The sequence below is a fragment of the Amphibalanus amphitrite genome, unplaced genomic scaffold (genome assembly GCF_019059575.1).
Source record: "Amphibalanus amphitrite isolate SeventyFive unplaced genomic scaffold, NRLGWU_Aamphi_draft 000170F_arrow, whole genome shotgun sequence".
NCBI classification, from domain to species: Eukaryota; Metazoa; Arthropoda; class Thecostraca; order Balanomorpha; family Balanidae; genus Amphibalanus; species Amphibalanus amphitrite.
In genome coordinates this window covers 253-20,587 of record NW_024881665.1, presented here as the reverse complement: position 1 = coordinate 20,587, position 20,335 = coordinate 253, and the positions used below count along the sequence as shown (strand labels likewise).

The following is a 20,335-nucleotide window of genomic DNA, read 5'->3' as shown; positions in this document are numbered from 1 at the left end:
AGAAACACAACGCAGGCCGTAGGGATGTAGATGAGACTCCGGCATCATGCGGAGATTTTCCGTTGTTGAGAAAGGTCAAATCAAATACACCTTAGCTCATCATCGACCCAGCTGCAGATAATCATTGCAAACGTTTCTTAGACAATACTCAGTACTCACGTCCTAATTCCCTGTACGCTGTGGAAAGGGTGTCGCCTCTTTGACTGACATCCGTTTATCCCCTGTGCTTCCGCAGAAGTAAGACCAATGCTGCAACCTTCTCCAGACTACTCAGAAAGCGGCAGAGGATAGAGAACCGTGCCTCCAGTCTAGCAAGTCGGCTGCTGTCCCGTCAGGTCAGCAGGTCGTCCCGTCAGACGTCACCAGGCCTTACCGTCAGCTCAGCAGCCGTCCACCCAGCAGCTCAGCGCGCCAGGTCAGGTCACCCGGCCTCATCAGGCCGCTCCGTCAGCTCAGCAGCCGGCTGCTCAGCAGCTCAGCGCGCTAGGTCAGGTCGCTCAGTCAGGTCAGCGTGTCCCGCCAGCTCAGCAGGCGTCAGCTCAGCAGCTCAGCGCGTCAGTTCAGGTCGCTCAGTCAGGTCAGAGAGCCGCTCAGCCAGCTCAGCAGCTCCGGTCGTCAGACTGCAGTTGGCCACCATGCTGTCACCGAAGATGCAGCGCGGAGTGCGCATCAACGATAACCAGCTGCTGATGCTGGCAGAAAAGGCGCGCTACGACCAGTACATGTGCGGCAGCCTCTACAAGAGGACGTGCGACAACTCCAAGTGGCAGCTGCGCTGGTTCAACCTCTATCAGGTGAGGAGACGAACAGATGGGTCAGCTGGGAATGTGGGGCTTTATGACCCTTTCGCAGGAATTATTTTGAGTCGACCTCTGATGAACTGCTGGCAACTACTGGGCTAAAATACATGGCTGGCATGGAACATTAATTCATCCAAAACAAAGTCTTTGGCAGGCTTTCGAATATGTGTTATATCATGTGCAAACTAATGCCTATGCGTAAGTAGTATCTGCACATAATTAGTCCATGTGCAATGATGGGGAATCTTGATGAAGGGCTGCTTGATTGCTTCATTGCTGACAATTGACATGTTCCATTTATTGTCCAACAGACAACGAAAATATTGATACAGCTTCATGCGCTGGTTCTGAGCGGTAATAAGTGTCGGTACTGTCAGCAGCACCGCCACTCTAATGCAGGGCCGGAAATGTTCCATTTGGACAAAGAGTGCTTCCAATCGATACCCAATATCCATGGCCCGCCGTGCAGAGCCTACCGCACATCCGTGGGCTTTACGGCTCGGAAGGCGCACTTTACTTCATTTGTTAAGTGATGGTCGTTGTCCGCAGTCGCCTCCCTTCTGCTAAGTATTTGAGTGCTGTTGATGGGTGTGAATTACGTTTACGGCACGTAACACGCGAATGTCAAAAATGATTGTGATTGATATTTAAAATGTGTAGGGAATGCTTCCACTAATTTGCTCAACAATGGGATGACGTATTCGAAGTTGTCGAAGCTTTCGAATTCGGGCGGCACAACATTCACTTCAACTAATTTCACTTAGCTCAACAATGGGATGGCATAGCCGAATATGTCTTAGCTTTATTCGGGCGGCACAACATTCGAAATTTGACCTAACCTGACCGGCGAGACATGTAAACATTCTCGTGCTGAGGAGAATTTGTTTCATTTCATTGCTCAAAAGCATTACAGCTCTATCGTCAAACATCTATCGGACAGGACCGTCTCATCCGTCCTATACTTTCACGCTGATCACTCAGCCGTTCGGCGCTGCCCTGACCGTTCTATGCTCGCGTCCAGTCCCATCCTGAGAGGCCTCACAGATCCACCTCATCTGCTGGGCAGAGCCGCCGCTGAGCCCCCCCCCCGGCCGCGGGGAGGGGGGGGGGGGGGGTCGGCGCGCACTGCTCAGTATCGCCCGGGGCGGCTGCGAACACGACTCGAGTGCAGCCCGCAGGAGGTCATTAGGTCTCGGCAGCCGGCGGGGAGGGGGGGGGGGGCTACCTCGCGGCTGTCGGATGGTCATGGCTCGGTCATTGCAAGGACAGGCGCCGCAGGTCACCGCACTGAAATGAGGGGGCGGGGGAAGCTGGGGAAAGGGAACATTCTTATCACTATCGTGGACGATAATTTGTGTCGTTTTTAGGATTTCCAGCACCGAAAATTAAAGAATTATGTTAGCATGCTGCTATGACCTATGACGCTCAAATTTGTGAAATTGTTTATAATGAGGATGATGGCGGTGGTTTTAGAGCGCACCATCCTCGAAACCATTTTGATTTACGTCTTCTGCAAGCTCACATTTGTCTTCTGGAATTGCCTTTTGTTACCAGACACGTTGTGAAATCACGGTAGCTAATAGCTATTCAGACGAAACCTCGAATAACGCCTCTGCTGGCTGTGTCGCCCCGTTCCCTTCACGTCGCACCGATGATTTAGCCGTGGTGTCGCACGCGATATCGTGTCTCACCGGGGCAGGGCACCGCCAGGCGTCAGTACCAGACGTGACATCCAGCTGAGGTCACTGGGGTCAGACGGGTCCGGGGTGTCCCCTGAGCCCCCGAGCGGCCACCACTGACAGCCCGGGGACGCTGTCACTGCCTGCCGCCTCGAATTGACGTCCGGCGGCCGCGCGGCTCCCGACGTGCGCGGACATTCGACACTGCGGGGTGTCATTCAGCGTTAGGCTGTAAATTTCTCGGCAGTTTTCAGCGCGCTCATGACAGCTGGGGTGACGGGTAGTGTTGTTTTCACGAGCGGATTGATTTATGAGGCGCGATGTCACCATGGGATTGTTGCTTGGACCGTCGCTGCCCATTACTTACCCGAGTCACCGTGGGGTTTCTGGTGAGGTTCAAAGCAAATGCTGGAATAAGACTTCATTCGTCTTTTTCTGGTCAGTATGTTTCATTGTCTGACGACGCATAACCTCATCATTAGCCTTAGCCTTTAACCCTCGCCCATGTAGGGGGGGGGGGTTGGTGCAACCCCCCCCTGAGGTTTTACGGAAATAGTGCAAAAACGGCGGCGCGCAGCGCCGCCAAATTTTGGGTACCTTATGGGGCAAACCTTGCGCATCTTTTGATAAAAAAAATTTGACCGGGTCATGTCAGGTCACGGAGTTATGACGTCACAAAGGGAACAGCCTCCGGCCGGATTTTCACAAACTGAGTGCCAACGCCCGAGGTTTCCTGCCGGTGGTACGGAGATCGGTTGATGGATCGTGATGAAACTTCCCATGCATGTTGGGGCAAGTATTGGCTATCATATGGTATAAGAAACTTGACCGGGTCAGGTCAGGTCACGGAGCTATGACGTCACAAGAGGAACAACGTCCGGTACTATTTTTGAAAAGCGCCCGAACCACTATTTTGCTAATTCTTGTCACCTCAATGGGAATATGCAGCAATATTAGCTTCTATAGGGAGCAAATGGACCTCCCAAATCCAAAAATACAATCAGATTTCAAAAATTTAAATTTTGATTTTTCGAATTTCTGCCGCCGACTGTGACCTTGCCGACTTCCGGCGCTCCCAACGCGCCATTTTTAGAGCTAGGGAAACGAAATACATACCAAACGATAGAGAATTGATCAAAGAACACGATAGTGAAGGTTTCAAGTCGATATCTCCCACCGTTGTGCCGCAATCGCCGCCGAAAGTTGAAAAAAGTCTATTTTTCCGAAAATTTGACCTTTGACCGGTCAAAAGTAGGTCAAATGTTGACCTAGGACCAAAAAATATACCACCAATCGCGAGATCTCGGCGAGAGCAATCCGTTGGTCTTTTCCGCTAAGCTCTACGACGCTCCGTTTTCAAACGCCAAGGGGGGGGTCGCACCAACCCCCCCCCTGCATGGGCGAAGGTGGCAGATCGCCGTTTACGGGCGAGGGTTAACCCGCGCCCTGCTGGGGGGGGGGGGGGGTGTTTGAACACCCCCCTTGTGGTTTTTCGCGAATATCTCAAAAACGGCGGCGCTCCGCGCCGCCGTCTTTGGTACACCTTATCATACATCAATTCTACACATGTTGTGAAAATTTCAGACCAAGGTCATTCAAGGTCAGGTCACCAGGTCACTTGAAGTGACCTCACCTCATAAAAAGTTTCAATGTCTGTCATAGCTACACCGAGTGACCGATCGCTTTGAAACTTTCAGCGATTGCTAACAGCAATAGCATGTACAAAATGTTTATCTCAGAATTTTGATATCGATGACCTAAGGTCAGGTCAATTTTGCGACCTCCCCATTATAAGTCAATGGGAGAAAATTGAAATGCGCCTCTTTTGGACGAAAGACATTATAAACACTCCCAAACACTGAATTACAAGTGGTGTAGACACACTGAACATGAAAATGGTGTCCGTGACCCCTGTTTATGCCCTGAGGTCATCTTAGGTCACGAATGGTATCTAACAGTTTTTCGTAAATAACTTTTGATACAGGCATGCTAGAGCGATGAAAACGCCTTAGATGTGTTCAGCTCGACAATACGGATCGACTGATATGCAACATGACCCTTTCCGGTCAGGTCATGACCTTAACCTGAGGTCAAATTTTCAAGTTGACCTTTCAAGGTCAAGTTATAGTTCATTCGATGCGTCTTGACAAGAGGAACACGATGCCGGTAAAGGTAAGCTCGTACAAGGCTTGGGTCAAAAGTTATTGCAGAAAAACTGTTTCCGAAAAAATCGGCTATTTTTGCAGTTTTTGCCCCTGCAGGCAAAACCGTTGACGTTAGGTCAAATCTGAGACAATTACTCAGAAAGGGCGTTAATAGGGCTATCGAATGCGCTTTGGTAGCTGTAGCTCTATTGGTTCCCGAGTTATGCGTTGACTTCTTGGAAATTGTCGACATTCAACCTGGAAATCGGCGAAATTTTGCCTTCAATGACCTCTGGTGACCTGACCTTTGACCTGACCAAAAAATTGACCGAAGTGATTTCCTCATTATTTTTGACGCTCTTTCGAACGCCAGCAGAAACACCCCCCCCCCCCCCCCAGCAGGGCGTGGAAATCCAGGACCCCCAGCCGGGCGCGGGTTAATAGCACTTTCAACACACATGTGGATAAATAATCACGTGGTCCTGGAATGCGCGTAGTGGTGGTGGTGGTGTGTGTTTGTATTTGTGTGTGTGCAGGGAGGAAGCCCAGTCAGTGGATATCAGTCAGCAGAGCGTCGGCATGCCAACTAGCTGGCATTCTCTTCTCCACGGCTGAGTCAAGGCCCTATAAACCGGCTGAGTAGGGAGAAGACATCGAACCTCCATTAGTGGTTGATACGAGAAGGGATACGGCGCTCCGTAACTAGCTGCGCTGAAGCCTGAACAGGACCAAAAAAGTTAAATCCCATAATGTGTTATGACCAAATACATTTGAGTTTCATAGTTTGACAATCTTTCGCAGCAAAGATGCCGTATGTGTTTATTTTCTTAAATGTATTTAACAAAATTGCATGATACCTTTTATTGGCTGAAACATGTATGTCTTGAAATATGCACGGATCAAAACAAAACACACACAATGTCGTTAAACGCCAACTGATGCCGGTAGTATTCATTCACTGTTGTATAACTCATCACAGTATACGTCAGTCGCGAAGACAGGTACAGGGGTAATTTAGGAACACCATAAGTTAGGATTATCACTTCTAAATCTTGCTGATACCTAACCGAAACACCATGAATAGAACTTCACACTGAAATTGCGCCGACCAGAGGCAGCTGGGAGCGCATCGCCGCGCTGGCTAGTCCAATAACGGCATATTGAGCCGCTAAGAGGCGGCTCAGGCGCGTTACATATGCATGAGAGTGTTACTGGGAACTTCTAACGCCATTGTTCAAACCGTAATATGAGACGGTGCCTTTGGTGAGCCTCCCGGCCCGTCACCGTTTCCGTTTGCTTTTGTTTGGGATGGTGGCCGGATGGCGCCAAGCACAAGTCCGTGACGAATCTCTTCTGACCTGTTCAAAGAATGGGACAGTGATTGACAGCATGGTGAAGTGCGTAATGCAAGAATAGTGTGGTGATAACTTCCGTCACGTAGCTTTTCATGTGTCTAGTCTCTGCCGTCTCATTTATGTACTGCCGCCCGGCTGCGGCGCGGCGGTCGCCTGCGGGTTAGACTGTTCCGCCGTACAGCGCACTGGAAGGTAGACTGTGCCGCACGACTCGTTACTCCGTGCGTTCGGCAGTAGGGCTCGCCGCATATACCGGCCATTCCGTTGGGAAAACTGGGAGGTTGTTGGCACCGATCAATGACGGGCTTCTATGGGCACATAATAACCCATCAGAGGGGGTGACGAATGTGTGCACCTAATTATTATATTTTCTTATTGATACAATAAGCATGAGAAGAATGCGCATATCATCGGTTGCGACACGTCAGGAAACGTGCAACATTTCCATCTGTCGTACTTCACTGGTGAAAGTTTCTGTTTTGCATCGATGGTAACTTAAGACCGGGTTACATGTTCGTTACATCGTATATGTGTTTGTTCGTTGGTATATCAATGTGTTAATGTAATTGAAGAGTTAATGATAAATTACGGATGTTGGTACGCATGGAAAAGGAGGTCTTGTTTATGATTCTAAATTCTACTAAAAAGACTGTTATTCAACTAGTATATAATTGGCTGTGAAGCTAAGATCTCTATTTTAACCTCCGGTCGATTTGGCCAGCTAGCTGCTTCTGTTTGCACATCCACTTGAACCAATACTATTTCAGACTATAAAATTGCCAGTAGCCAGCAAACGCTTCCCAGTTCTCTCATATTCCTAGGGAGGATATTATTTGTGGGCCCTTTCACCGAGGAATACTACATCTATTTCGGCGTGTGTCCGGCGGCGCTGGCCCGGGCGCACTGATTGGTGAGCGGGCTCCGGTTTTTGTTCGCTCGCCATACAGTGCGGGTCAATTACGGCCGGGCCGGCACACGAACGCGGCTCTATCACTGGGCTCCGGAGGCGCACTCGGTCCGCCCCGGCGCCGCTCTCGTATTCCGCGCCGGGCCGCTGATCTGGGCTCATCAGTGGACGCAGAGTCCGCTCTGGAGGTCCACCTCCACACAGGGCGACCAGAACACCGGCAATGGAGGGAATGGCGCCATCGATCCCATCGGCCGCCGCACTGAACGGAATGAAAGTAATTTGACGTAGACGCGCTACACGATAATCGTAGTGTAGCGATGTATGGTAATAGTCGTAAAAAACCTAAGTGGAATGCTGCTTTGTTATGTGGATCCAGTGATAAAATCTTTTAGACCCTCAACATTGTTTATTCAGGTCGTTCTTTGGTGCTATAAAGTACAACGAGTTATTATGCAGTAAATCATACATTGAACAGCCTATGTTACTTTCCTTTTGGAATCTATTCTATGCATGAAATAGGAACTGACTGCACTATAGTGCAGTCAGTACTTCTCAATTCAGGTACAATGCTATATTTACATTCTGAAATGCTATTTAGGCTGTACTTACCGCTCGGTGTCAGCTCGGTGTCAGCTGGAACCGTTTGTTTCCACTGGGTTTGGGACTTGACCGCATAGAATCCAGAGGAGCTGATATTGACACGGCCGTCCGGTTTGTGACAAGCCATATCTTGACATTCCCCGCCTTGCAGCCGAGCCCAGACAAATTTGGATGAGCTTTGTATGTACCGGTAACAAGCGCTAATAAGCGGTCGATGGCTCACTAAACCATCTGTATCAAGTTACTAGGGTTCCCCAGCACGTGGTTAGTGCAGTAAGGTATCGTAATTATTTATCATCGAGTTTGCTTATAAAAAAAAAAAATTCCTCACAACTGTTATGCTGCGCTTGTCAGCCTCCGGCTGTCATTTTTCTTGCCTAGACTCAGCAATATTGCCCTGTCTACCCTCTAACCCACGTCTGTGTGTCCCTCAGAACATGCTGTTTTACTACGAGACCGAGTCGAGCAGCCGCCCGTCGGGGGTGATCCTGCTGGAGGGCTGCTACTGCGAGAGGCTCATCACCACCGCGGCCAAACCCAAGGACACCGAACCGCTGGTAGGGGGCGAGGGAGGGACTGTGTCTGTCTGGGCCCACGGGCGGGGTGGAGGGGCAAAAGTGGTGGGGCGGGGCGGGGGAAGACTCTGGGACTATGACGTACAAGTGTGTGAAAATTCTTATCTTCGTGGACAGTTTGTGACTTTGTGTTGAAGCAGGTGTTGAAGTCTTTTTTTTTCTTTAGATGCATATTTTCGACATGCAGCAGTATGCAAATTTTTGTTGCATTTGAGTATCGATGCTGATACAGGGAGCCTGTTCGGCTTTTGACATTTGACTGTTGCCCGTTGCCGGCAGTACTGTCTGTCAATAACATACCGCCGGGAGAACCAGAGGCAGTACGACCTCCGAGCCAACTCTGAGAGCGAGTGCAAGTCCTGGATAGAGGCTATCCGACACGCCAGGTCAGTCGCGATGACGTCACACAGCTCGCCCAGTCAGCAACCAGTCTATCTGTGCGCCACTGCTGATGAAGCTATAAAAGTATACCTATGCAGTATGCACATCTGCCAGTGTCATTCTGTCAATTAACCTTTTTTTGTATTTTTCCAGTTTCAACAGGCTCCTGCTTCAAAAGGAGGAGCTGGAACAGAAGCATCTGCACCTGCTGCAAATTGTCGAGAGTGAGAAGACGGCGAAATGGCAGTACTCACAACAATGCGACGAGCTCACCACAGAAATAAAGAAGCTTAGAAACGAGGTAAAAATCTGATCCATATGTCATTTTCAACGTTACAGATTTATTTCGACTGGTATTTATATAATTTATCATGCATGCGTTTTGTTATGACTAGCGTGCATGGTTACCGTCCATTTCTGATTGAAATATTATTCGAGCAGGCAGCCCCTAGGAACATCCATACTTCTTTCTGTATGCAGAACGTCCAAATGCCTTCGAACGCCGAATACCACCGAGCCCCCTACAGTCACCGTGCCTTCTGTCATCGAGCCTTTCTCCAGTCACCGAGCCCTCTCCAGGGGGCTTTGTGACTGTCTGAATAGGCTCGGGGACTGTCTGGGTAGTGTCTGAATAGGCTCGGGGACTGTCTGGGTATAGGCTCGGTGACTGTCTGAATAGGCTCGGTGACTGTCTGGGTAGGCTCGGTGACTGTCTGGGTAGGCTCGGTGACTGTCTGGGTAGGCTCGGTGACTGTCTGGGTAGGCTCGGTGACTGACTGTCTGGGTAGGCTCGGTGACTGTCTGGGTAGGCTCAGTGACTGCAGAGGGCCGGTGGCTGTTTGAGGAGGGCGGTGACAGAGGGCTCAGTGACTGCAGAGGGCTCGGTGACTGCAGAGGGCTCGGTGACTGTCTGAGGAGCTGGCGGCGCTCTCTCCCGCCGCTGTCGGCCATCGATCTCTCGCCGGCAGTGCCGTGCCCGATAGGCCCGTCGCGCCGGGTCGGCAGTTAGCCGACTAATTGCTCCCAACTCGGCGCTGAGCGACCGATTGGATGCGGGTGTCACCGGCCAGAGCTCTCCTCCCCCTGGATTTACTCAGCTGTGCCGTGCAGTTACGTTAGTCTTGTGTGTTATGGGCTTGTCAACGCGAAGAAAACCAGACCACCAAATTAATAGAGCGGTGTTACATATGATAAATGTGTCCGAACTGGATGCTGAGGTGGAAACGCCCACTGAATTACTTTAAGAATATAATTTTCTAGTTATATGTAGTTTCTTTTGTGGTTGTGGATGCCCTTTGCGTCATGTGGAAATGTGAAGGTGACAAATGAGACATCTCATCGGCGGACCATTTTGGTGATAGGAACAGGTAATATACCGACCTTTATATGCACATGCATGTACCTTGTGGTTCATTTTTCCCCCTATAGTTTTATGTATTCTGTTTCACATAAACCTTACCTTAGTGATGTAAGCAAGCGGTGAGTAAACATTTGTGACTCAGACATTTGGCAAACCATACGATAAACAGTTGTACTTGTTTCCGTAAACTTAAGCCATGCCATGCGCGCGCTGGCAGAGGCAAGTGGGCGGCTAATGAACCACGCACAACATATCGGCGTGTTCTGACATTGTTCTCATTTCCAGCTCTGCAGTCTGAAGAAGGACTGGCGGTTTTTGCCCCGCCAACAGTCCGAGGAGAGCGAAGAGTCTGATGAAATAAAGAAGATAAAAAAGGTGCAGAGTTTCTTTCGCGGCTGGCTGTGCCGCCGGCGATGGAAACAGATTGTCGAAGAATACATCAAATCACCGCACGCCGAGAGCATGCGAAAGAGGAACAGGTACGTTATTAGAGAGACATACAAATACACTGCAAGTTCCTGGGCTTTAATTAATTACATAACTGCATTCAATCGAGTTTTTTTTTTTTTGAGTAAGTGGCTTTGATTGATCCATGGGGGTATGCTGAAAGAAGTCATACATTAGGTATTTTACGAATATATCATTTTGAGAGAGAGAGAGAGAGAGAGAGAGAGGGGGGGAAGAGAGAAAAAAGAAAGAGAGAGGAGTACCTATATGGTAATCACTTTGAACAACTCAGTTTGCTCTTGTTCCAGTCTGGTATTTCGAATGGTGGAAGCAGAAGAGGAGTATGTAGAACAGCTAAACATCTTAGTGACGGGGTTCCTGCGGCCGTTCAAAATGGCCGCCTCCTCCAAACTGCCGCCGTGCAGCCACGAGGACGTCAACTCCATCTTCCTCAACTCTGAAACGCTGCTATTCCTCCATCAAATATTCTTAAAGGGCCTTTCAGCTAGAATGGAGAGCTGGCCAACCTTAGTGCTGGGTAAGTGTTGAGTAGAGGTGCAACATTTCCCCATAATCTCACCACACCACTGTCCTGTAAGTTTGCGGAAAACTGCTCGAGTAAAAAATATGCAACCACGGTGATTGTAATATGCGGTCATCTGCAACGAGTAAAATAATTTAACGTTACGATATTACAAGTAGATAGAGGAGAGACTATCATCAACGTTTTCATGGACAAAAGGTTAGATTTATTGGTCAGACATGCTGCACCTCTATCAAAGAAAGACGACGTTCTGATATCTTATCTTTTTTTGTAATGCCTTATTTTATCATGTATGAGCCCGTAAAGAACAACGGCGGTTATCTTTAAATATCTGGCATGAGCATGGGAATTATGTCGTTAACTACATATTTTAGTTCCTTTTTAAACCAAATAATTCAAACATCGGAGCATTACGATGTTATACTCGTTTTTTATGTATTTTCGATTTGTGTATAAAGATTCGTCAACTCGCATTCTGTGTTCCGGAACACTAGACAGCGTCTCAGGCATTCTCATTTTCAACGTAGGAAAATTCACAATATTATATTTTCTTTTTGCTCGTATCATATCAGCGGAAGTGTTTCCGGGCATCATAATGCGATTTTTCGATACCTCGGGTATGTACGGGCAGTATATTACACGGGCAGCTTTTGTTCTAGCTTTGCCTTGCTTTCTGGGGGTTTCTGGGTGGTTGGTGGGCCGTTCCCGCCTGGCCTGCACGCTGCGGCGCTGGGCAGCAGTGAGAGGCCTGTGCTCTGTCTCTGTCGATACCCGGCGGCTTGGGGCGCGGCAGGCGCGGCGGGCCAGCGGGACTGCGGTCCGTGCGGTCCGTCTCTCACACACATCTGACCTGTTCACAGATCACTGCCGGCCTATATGTGCTCCATTAGGTATGTGGCGTCCGGCTGCCGAGTCTTGTCAGTGTCGTGGTGCCACTTAGAGTCATGCTGTCTGACTGTCGGCCCTCTCCACCGTGTACTCGCTGTCCGTCCACGGGGGTCAGACGCACACAGCGCTGCAGTGACCTGACCGCATGGGTGGTGTGGTGAAAAAAGCCAGCACAGCGGACGACGGGCACTGGACAGTATAGCGGACGGTGGACAGTCGCGGACATGTAACTGTCGTGGACGCAGATCAATCGCGGACACCGGACATTATACAGTCACGGAGACGGCTATAGGAGGTGACACAAGACAGTCGCGGACACTAGTCAGTCGCGGATACTGGACAGTCGCGGACACTGGACAGTCGCGGACACTGGACAGTCTCGGAAATAGTCACAGGAGGGGACACTGGACACCCGACGGTCGCGGAACACTTTCAGGAGGGGGGGGGGGGGGGGGGGGCACCGGACAGTCGCGGACACGGTCACAGGAGGGGACATTAGACAGTCGTGGACACGGTCATAGGAGGGGACATTAGACAGTCGTGGACACGGTCATAGGAGGGAACAGCATAATTTTTGCGCGCCTGGGAGACTTATCAGTAGCGGAACGGGAGCCAACGGTTATTAGAGAAGATAATCCGTGAAACGGATGAACAATAGGATGCTCAGTTTTCATCTTCTTTCACCATTAATCTGCGTCCGCCTAAGTGATATTTGGTTGTTGATTTGTGGCTTCCATGTCTCGTAATTTTGTGTTTGGTTTTGTCGTTTACTGCGAGGGAGTCGTGATCTCTAGCATTTGGTGTTTCTTTGCAGCAACACCACTTGAGGTTATTTTTTCATATCTAATCACATTGTTTGATGCAAAGTAGACATAATATCCATAGCATATATGTCATAAGGATAATAGTTAGTTTCATACACAGCACTGACAGAGGCAATATCAGTCCCGAGTTTCACATATTGGCAAAAAAGTGATGAGATGTTGGCCAATGTGGAGTGAATAATGTCTAAATATTGTGGTGTATCAGTGAAGAATAGTTTTGGTTTGACACGCTGCATGCGTTCCCAGCTACCTTGGTTCCAGTCACCAGAGAGGAATGCGTAAAGCGCATGCTGCACCAGGAATGTCCCAATGCAGTGCAGATACCCAGATATACCACGATGCATCAGTAACAAGAGCACGATGTTCTTCTTCCACCCACTAGCCTTTTTTGATAGAGGTAGCAATATATTATAGTTAGTTACTGGAAAGTTATTCAAAGTACATACAACATTCATATGCAGCAAAGTGCTTTGCAAATAGCTGTTAGCGTTGAAAACGAGCATTAAAATGTAAGCACTTTTAATACAATGCAGCGAATACCAAGTAAATATTGGAACTATGTCAAAGTTACTCTTGCATAGCCATTTGTAAGACATCATTGCTATCAATGGAACAGTCTTTTACAAAACTAAAGCATGCAAACTATGACGTGATAACGTGGATTGACGTTTCTGCTCGGAGCGACGAAATTCTGTGATCACAGTCATAACGAAAACAGCATGAAGTTGCAGGCATCTTGGTGTCATTTAATGACGAAGCTGCACGGGTCTAACTCGGAGCAAAAACATAACTATTTTCGATCAATTGCAGTGTTTCTCGAGGCTGATTGACTCAAATGATGAGTGCATTTCCCTGTCTTATTCTCGGCGCAATGGATTCTCCGCTGGGCTGAAGTTCCCACAGCCTAGCCTGTGAAAACCATTGTTTCATTTTTAAACAAATAGCTGACTTAACCCTAGAACGCCTAGGGGGGGGGTTGTATCAACCCCCCCCCCCGAGGTTTTTCTTAGCTACACGCCGAACCGTTTCAGATAGCCTGCTCAAATTTTCAGTACCCTTTGGGGCATCCTTTGCGCAACTTTTGTTTTTTTTTTGTCAAGGCCATGTCAGGTCACGGAGTTATGACGTCATAAAGGGAACAACCTCCGGCCAGATTTACGCTAAATTGGAGATTGCTTCACATTGTTATAAATGCCGACTGACCTGACGCACTGATGGATTGTTTTATAGAATCACAACTGGCTGATTTGACATTGGCACAATGTCCGTTGACATTTTGAAGGTCACTAAAGGTCAAGGTAAGGTCATTGACCTCGGTTGACCTGTAATGACTTCTTGCACTTGTATGCCATTTCGGGGTATTTTGATGCCCTGAATTCGAATTTGCTATCCATTTCAGGCATCGTCGGTTGTTTCTTGTAGTTCATTTTGGGTCAGGGTCAGGTCAGTGACGTCACACGCCTGACGTGACCCAATGGACAAATGACCTTGCAGACTTCCGATGCTCCCAACGCATCATTTTTAAAGTTATGACATCGAAATACACACCAAACGATAGAGAATTGATCAAGGATCACGTTAGTGAAGGTTTCAAGTCGATATCTCTTACCGTTTTGCCGCAATCGGCGCGGAAATCTGAAAAAAAGTTAGATTTTTCCGAAAATTTGACCTTTGACCGGTCATAAGTAGGTCAAATGTTGACCTAGGACCAAAAAATATACCACCAATCGCGAGATCTCGTTGAGAGCAATCCGTTGGTTTTTTTCCGCTAAGCTCTACGACCTTCCGTTTCGAAACGCCAGGGGGGGGTCGTAACAACCCCCCCCCCCCCCCGGTCGTTCGTGTTATGAGAAATGGCCTGGTCGTGCGAGGGTTATGAGATACGATTATGCAAAAAAAAACAAAAAAAAACAGGGAGCTCGGCAAACTGGCAGCTGAGAAAATCATCCGTAGAAAATGAACCTCTAGTTCAATGGTGATGTTCATGAGCATTTACTTTTACTTACCACCCTCGTCACATCACCATGTAGGTATGTACAGGGTGACACAAAAAAGCGGTCATCACCAAAATTCGAATAATTTCGGAAGTTTTATTCAGATCATCACCAAACTTCAACCACTTTAGGTCACACCTATGTAGCATACATCCACCAAGTTTCAAGTCTTCACTACGAATACTATTAGTACAGTGTGTGTTTTACTGACGCTCCACAATGTGCTCCAGGTGAGCGCCCCGGCGCTGCAGGGCGTAGGCACACCTGCATCCGGCGGGCAAAGTTGTCGATAACCCGATGGCTGTGCACTTTACAGAGTGCAATGGCCTCTGGAGACAGTGCTCAGGGGGTGCTACCCCTGAAACGTTATTCTTATCGGGTTATCGACAACTTTGCCCGCCGGATGCAGGTGTGCCTACGCCCTGCAGCGCCGGGGCGCTCACCTGGAGCAATTGTGGAGCGTCAGTAAAACACACACTGTACTAAAAGTATTCGTAGTGAAGACTTGAAACTAGGTGGATGTCTGCTACATAGGTGTGACCTAAAGTGGCCGAAGTTTGGTGATGATCTGCATAACACTTCCGAAGTTATTCGAATTTTGGTGGTGACCGTTTTTTTGTGTCACCCTGTACCAGAAGCCAAGTCATTAGTAAGCGAGGCTACAATATAGGTACATTTGGTCAAAGGGGTTTCATAGTAACAGATAATCTTCAGCCACGAAAAAGAAGGGCCAATGTTTTTTACGGAGCGAGCGAAGCGAGCGTAGTCTTTCCTTAGATTAACGGAAATTTCTGAGTATGAGCGGCCGGCCGGCCGGCCGGCCGGCCGGCCGGCCGTGGTCACGCTTTTGCGAGGCTTATATCTCAGCAACCACTTGACCGATTTACATGCGGTAATTTTTGTAGGGTAGCTTCATTCCTTCTACCAAGTATTGGACTATTCCCGATGCATGTGGGTGACCCCTTATGCACGTGCCACGTGCAAAACGAAGAGGTGTCACTTTTGCAATTGTTGCAATATCTCGGTAACTACTTGGCCGATTGCGCTGAAAGTTGGCATGTAGGTAGGCACCCACTATGCAATGCAGATCCATGTGCCAGAGTTGAGGTGCTGCTGCACGTGCGCACGTGCAGGGGTCGATTCCAGATCTCGAGAACGGCTGGACCGATGGCGCTCAAATTTGGTACATGGTTAGGGACCGGTTAGTAGGGTGCCGTGCAAAAGTCAGTTGGGACCCATTTTGCACGTGCGCACGTGCAGGGTGCCGCCTCCAGATCTCGAGAACGGCTGGGCCGATTGTGCTCAAATTTGGCACATCGCTAGAGACCGGTTAGTAGGGTGCCGTGCACAACTCAGTTGGAGGTACTCCCTCGCAATTTCGCACGTGCAAGGCTCACCCTCTCGCTCGCTCCGTTAGTCGCCCCAAAAGGCGTTATACTGGTCCATTATCAACGTAATTCAAGAACCAGATGATTACGGAGCGAGCGAAGCGAGCGTAGTCTTTCCTTAGATTAACGGAAATTTCTGAGTATGAGCGGCCGGCCGGCCGGCCGGCCGTGGTCACGCTTTTGCGAGGCTTATATCTCAGCAACCACTTGACCGATTTACACGCGGTAATTTTTGTAGGGTAGCTTCATTCCTTCTACCAAGTATTGGACTATTCCCGATGCATGTGGGTGACCCCTTATGCACGTGCCACGTGCAAAACGAAGAGGTGTCAGTTTTGTAATTGTTGCAATATCTCGGTAACTACTTGGCCGATTGCGCTGGAAGTTGGCATGTAGGTAGGCACCCACTAGGCAATGCATATCCATGTGCCAGAGTTGGGGTGCTGCTGCACGTGCGCACGTGCAGGGGTCGATTCCAAATCTCGAGAACGGCTGGACCGATGGCGCTCAAATTTGGCACATGGTTAGGGACCGGTTAGTAGGGTGCCGTGCAAAAGTCAGTTGGGACCCATTTTGCACGTGCGCACGTGCAGGATGCCGCTTCCAGATCTCGAGAACGGCTGGGCCGATTGTGCCCAAATTTGGCACATCGCTAGAGACCGGTTAGTAGGGTGCTATGCACAAGTCAGTTGGAGGTACCCCCTCGCAATTTCGCACGTGCAAGGCCCACCCTCTCGCTCGCTCCGTTAGTCGCCCCAAAAGGCGTTATACTGGTTACGGAGCGAGCGAAGCGAGCGGAGTCTTACGTAGAATAACGAAAATTTCTGAGTATGAGCGGCCGGCCGGCCGGCCGTGGTCACGATTCTGCGACACTTGTATCTCAGCAACCACTTGACCGATTTACATGCGGTGATTTTTGTAGGGTAGCCTCATCCCTTCTACCAAGTATTGGACGATTCCCGATGCATGTGGGTGACCCCTTATGCACGTGCCACGTGCAAAACGAAGAGGTGTCACTTTTGTAATAGTTGCAATATCTCGGTAACTACTTGGCCGATTGCGCTGAAAGTTGGCATGTACAGGGTGGAAAGTAATTACGCGAACATACTTTTTCGTCTTATAGCAATGGAAAAAGCGGCGGGTGACATGAAAATTTCATCCTTTCATATATTCCTATTTATGTGCGATACACTGACAAAGGCGTTCAGGCATAATTGACATGAGCATGTCAAGCACCGTTGGCCAAAGCTTAGTCCACGCCTCCTGGAGCTGTCTGGAGAGGCAATCGATGTTGGTGGCTACTAGCAGCTCTTAGACGCTCTCCTGAAGAGTCGCCTGGATATTTTTGATCAAATTGAGGTCTGGGCTATTCCCAGATTGACCATTATATGCCCAGAAGAAGAACCGGTTCTCAAAGCACCAGTCTTGCGTCTTTTTGGCCGTGAGAGGAAGGACTTTATCAATCATGAAGAAGAGTTTCTTTGCGTCGGGCACAAAAGTGCGCTCAATCATTTTGCCCCTTTTGGTGCATTGGTGGATTAGATAAAGAGACTCGTCTGGAAGGATGTTCCACTAGTTGTATACTTTATTTTTGGTTGCCTTTTTGGTCACTACATGCAATTCTGACACCATCCGGGCGCTCATAACACGCTGATGTGTGTTCCTTTGCCGGATGTTTGAAGGTTGGGACGGGCGGGACGTCGGACGCATCAGCAGCCCCCAACGCGTTGTTCTGCAGGTTTGACGGATGAAATAGCTTCGAAGATGTCTCACCCAACCACAAAGCCAGCTGCCTGTTCTCCTCTGTTCAGGTTTGCCGGTCTTTAGAAAACTTAAATTGACAATCCTGCTGTGAATTCATGAAATTTGGCCATCTCGATTGTTTGTACGGCTTGATTTTCGAATTTTCACGGATTTATGTATGAATCGTGATATCATAGATCGGGTACCCGGCCATAGTAAACCATTTCGCCTGTTTTTGGATCGACTGTTGTCGTTTGGTCGCGGAAATGGTGACCACCCATTCGGCGCCTGAATTCGCCGAGGTTTTACTGCCGCCAACGGCTTTGCTTTTTAAGTCCTCTTAAGTTTTATTATGCTTCAACCAAACGTGTAATTGAGTAATGCTGGTGCCGAGACCGTTCCGAGTCCCTTCCGCACCAATCCAGCCAAAATAATCACAAACGCTTTCCCTGGTAACACCAAATTGCGATCTTTGCACATTGTGGTCTTGTGCAGCGTATGGCGTCTGCACCATTCGAAGTCGAGACGTATTGTAGACCTTCCAAGTCATTTTTCAAAGTAAGGTCACTTTTGGTAGATGAGGCGACAACAAACACGACCAATCATGTTCCATGACAGCCCGCGCTTATACAAAATCTCCACTGACGGGCGAAATTGTAAGAAAATACATGTTCGCGTAATTACTTTCCACCCTGTAGGTAGGTACTCACTAGGCAATGCATATCCATGTGCCAGAGTTGGGGTGCTGCTGCACGTGTGCACGTGCAGGGGTCGTTTCCAGATCTCGAGAACGGCTGGACTGATTGCGCTCAAATTTGGTACACGGTTAGGGACCAGTTAGTAGGGTGCCGTGCACAAGTCAGTTGGGACCCATTTCGCACGTGCGCACGTGCAGGGTGCCGCTTCCAGATCTCGAGAACGACTGGGCTGATTGTGCTCAAATTTGGCACATCGCTAGAGACCGGTTAGTAGGGTGCCGTGCACAAGTCGGCTGGAGGTACCCCCCTCGAAATTTCGCACGTGCAAGGCCCACCCACTCGCTCGCTCCGTTAATCGCCCCAAAAGGCGTTATGCTGGTAATAAATTAAAATGAAAACGGCATGAATCACCATGAGGCAGAAGAGACTAATAACAATCCGCAGGGAGCGAGCAACATACTGTCCTTTTGACAGGAGCTCATGGAGCCTCGTCACCTGTCCTGTCTGATATCACACAAACCGCACATACTCTCGGAGTCCGTTCGAGCCGCGGGTCGGATCGCTCTGCTCCGCTGCGGAGGGCTCCCTGTGGCGCTGAGCGATGGCGGTGCTGATCCGCTGCCGTTCGCCGCCCATCGAGCGACTCTCGCGGTCCGCCGCGGCCGGCCCACACCCCTCAAAGGTCTGGCGACACGGCCGGGCCGCTGTGGATTCAATTTGCACGCGGCACACGCCGGGCCGAGAGCCCCCTCACGGAATGAGTGTCGCCCGATAACCCGTGCTTTGGTGTTGACCAGTGTGGTTATTGAGACGTGCGCAGTGTTGCCCTTGCATGTTATGACAAAACTCACCAATATGTAGTGAAAAGTGCCCACGTCGTGTTCGCCCCATATACCCCAACACCACTCTGACTATTAGGAACCCGCCCTGTAACCAATTGAATCCAGTCGAATTGGAGAGGAGTGGGGGGGGGAAGGGGAGGTTAGGCCATCAGCACAGATATCCTCCTTACATGTACTAGTATGTTGGTACGATATTATGGTACGATAAGCGTGAAATGTATGTAAAACTTACAACACGAATCTTTTTTTCACAGTAAAACAGCACCGTTGGTTATCGAGACAGCTTGACAATAAAGGGACAGGGTTTTAGCATTCTATTTTATATATTTTTCACTAGCACTAGCTGTGATAATAAATTATATACATAACGGGCAAATCAAATGGCAAATCAAATGGCCTTTACCGTGGTCTCCCGGCAATTCTCTTCTTGATTAGGTACCTAATTGAGTTTGTGTTAGCTACATTTTTCTCCTTTTATTTTATGTAGGTAAATAAGCTAATTTATAATTTTACTGTAAAATTATGACTTATTACCTTACCACTTAACCGTAGATCCACCCTGACCACCCTTACATTTTACACCCCTCCCCTCCCCATTTTTACCATACCTTTTAGAGGTGCAGATGTCAAACTCTGTTATGGTAGCCAGCCTTTCTTGCTATGCACTCGATTTGTTCATTCCATTGCAGGGGACCTGTTTGACATGCTACTACCGATGCTGAGCATATACCAAGAATATGTTCGCAACCATCACTACAGCCTACAGGTGAGTGTACGAGTTTAACGTGTAACCTACAGGGCCTGGATGAAGGTAAAATAACTGCATCATAGGAGAGTGAGGCTATTTGTAACTGTCTCAAATATCGATGGTTATTGCATGTCATAGTTAGCTTTTAAAATGTACATATACACATGGCCTCCGCGATTGCAAAAAAAAAAAAATGGGGCCTGGGGGCCTTAAAGGCCAATGTAACAATACTGCAGAGCCCAGCACGTTATACTGGCTTGCCGACTGTGAATGGCGCTGTACTCCACTTCCCAGTGCTCTTTCTCCGCATTTTTTTTCAAGAAAAAGTCCCGTCACAGTCTTCAATTTGTGAATGCTTCTATAGGTACTTCCTAGGTTTGTTGACTGGAATCAAAATATCGTCTTTGAGTAGACC

The 20,335-nt window shown here is 48.8% G+C and overlaps 1 protein-coding gene across 1 annotated transcript; it reads left to right on the top strand.

Annotated features, from left to right (window-relative positions):
• Positions 1 to 467: 467 nt before the first annotated feature.
• LOC122383677 (ras-specific guanine nucleotide-releasing factor 1-like) lies at positions 468 to 19,938 on the top strand (the record flags this gene model as incomplete). Its single annotated transcript, XM_043370342.1, has 8 exons — positions 468 to 794; positions 7,923 to 8,045; positions 8,343 to 8,449; positions 8,598 to 8,745; positions 10,090 to 10,283; positions 10,560 to 10,789; positions 11,656 to 11,685; positions 19,862 to 19,938. Coding segments are annotated over exons 1-8 (1,068 nt in total), but the record flags the coding sequence as incomplete, so codon positions are not given.
• Positions 19,939 to 20,335: the final 397 nt, after the last annotated feature.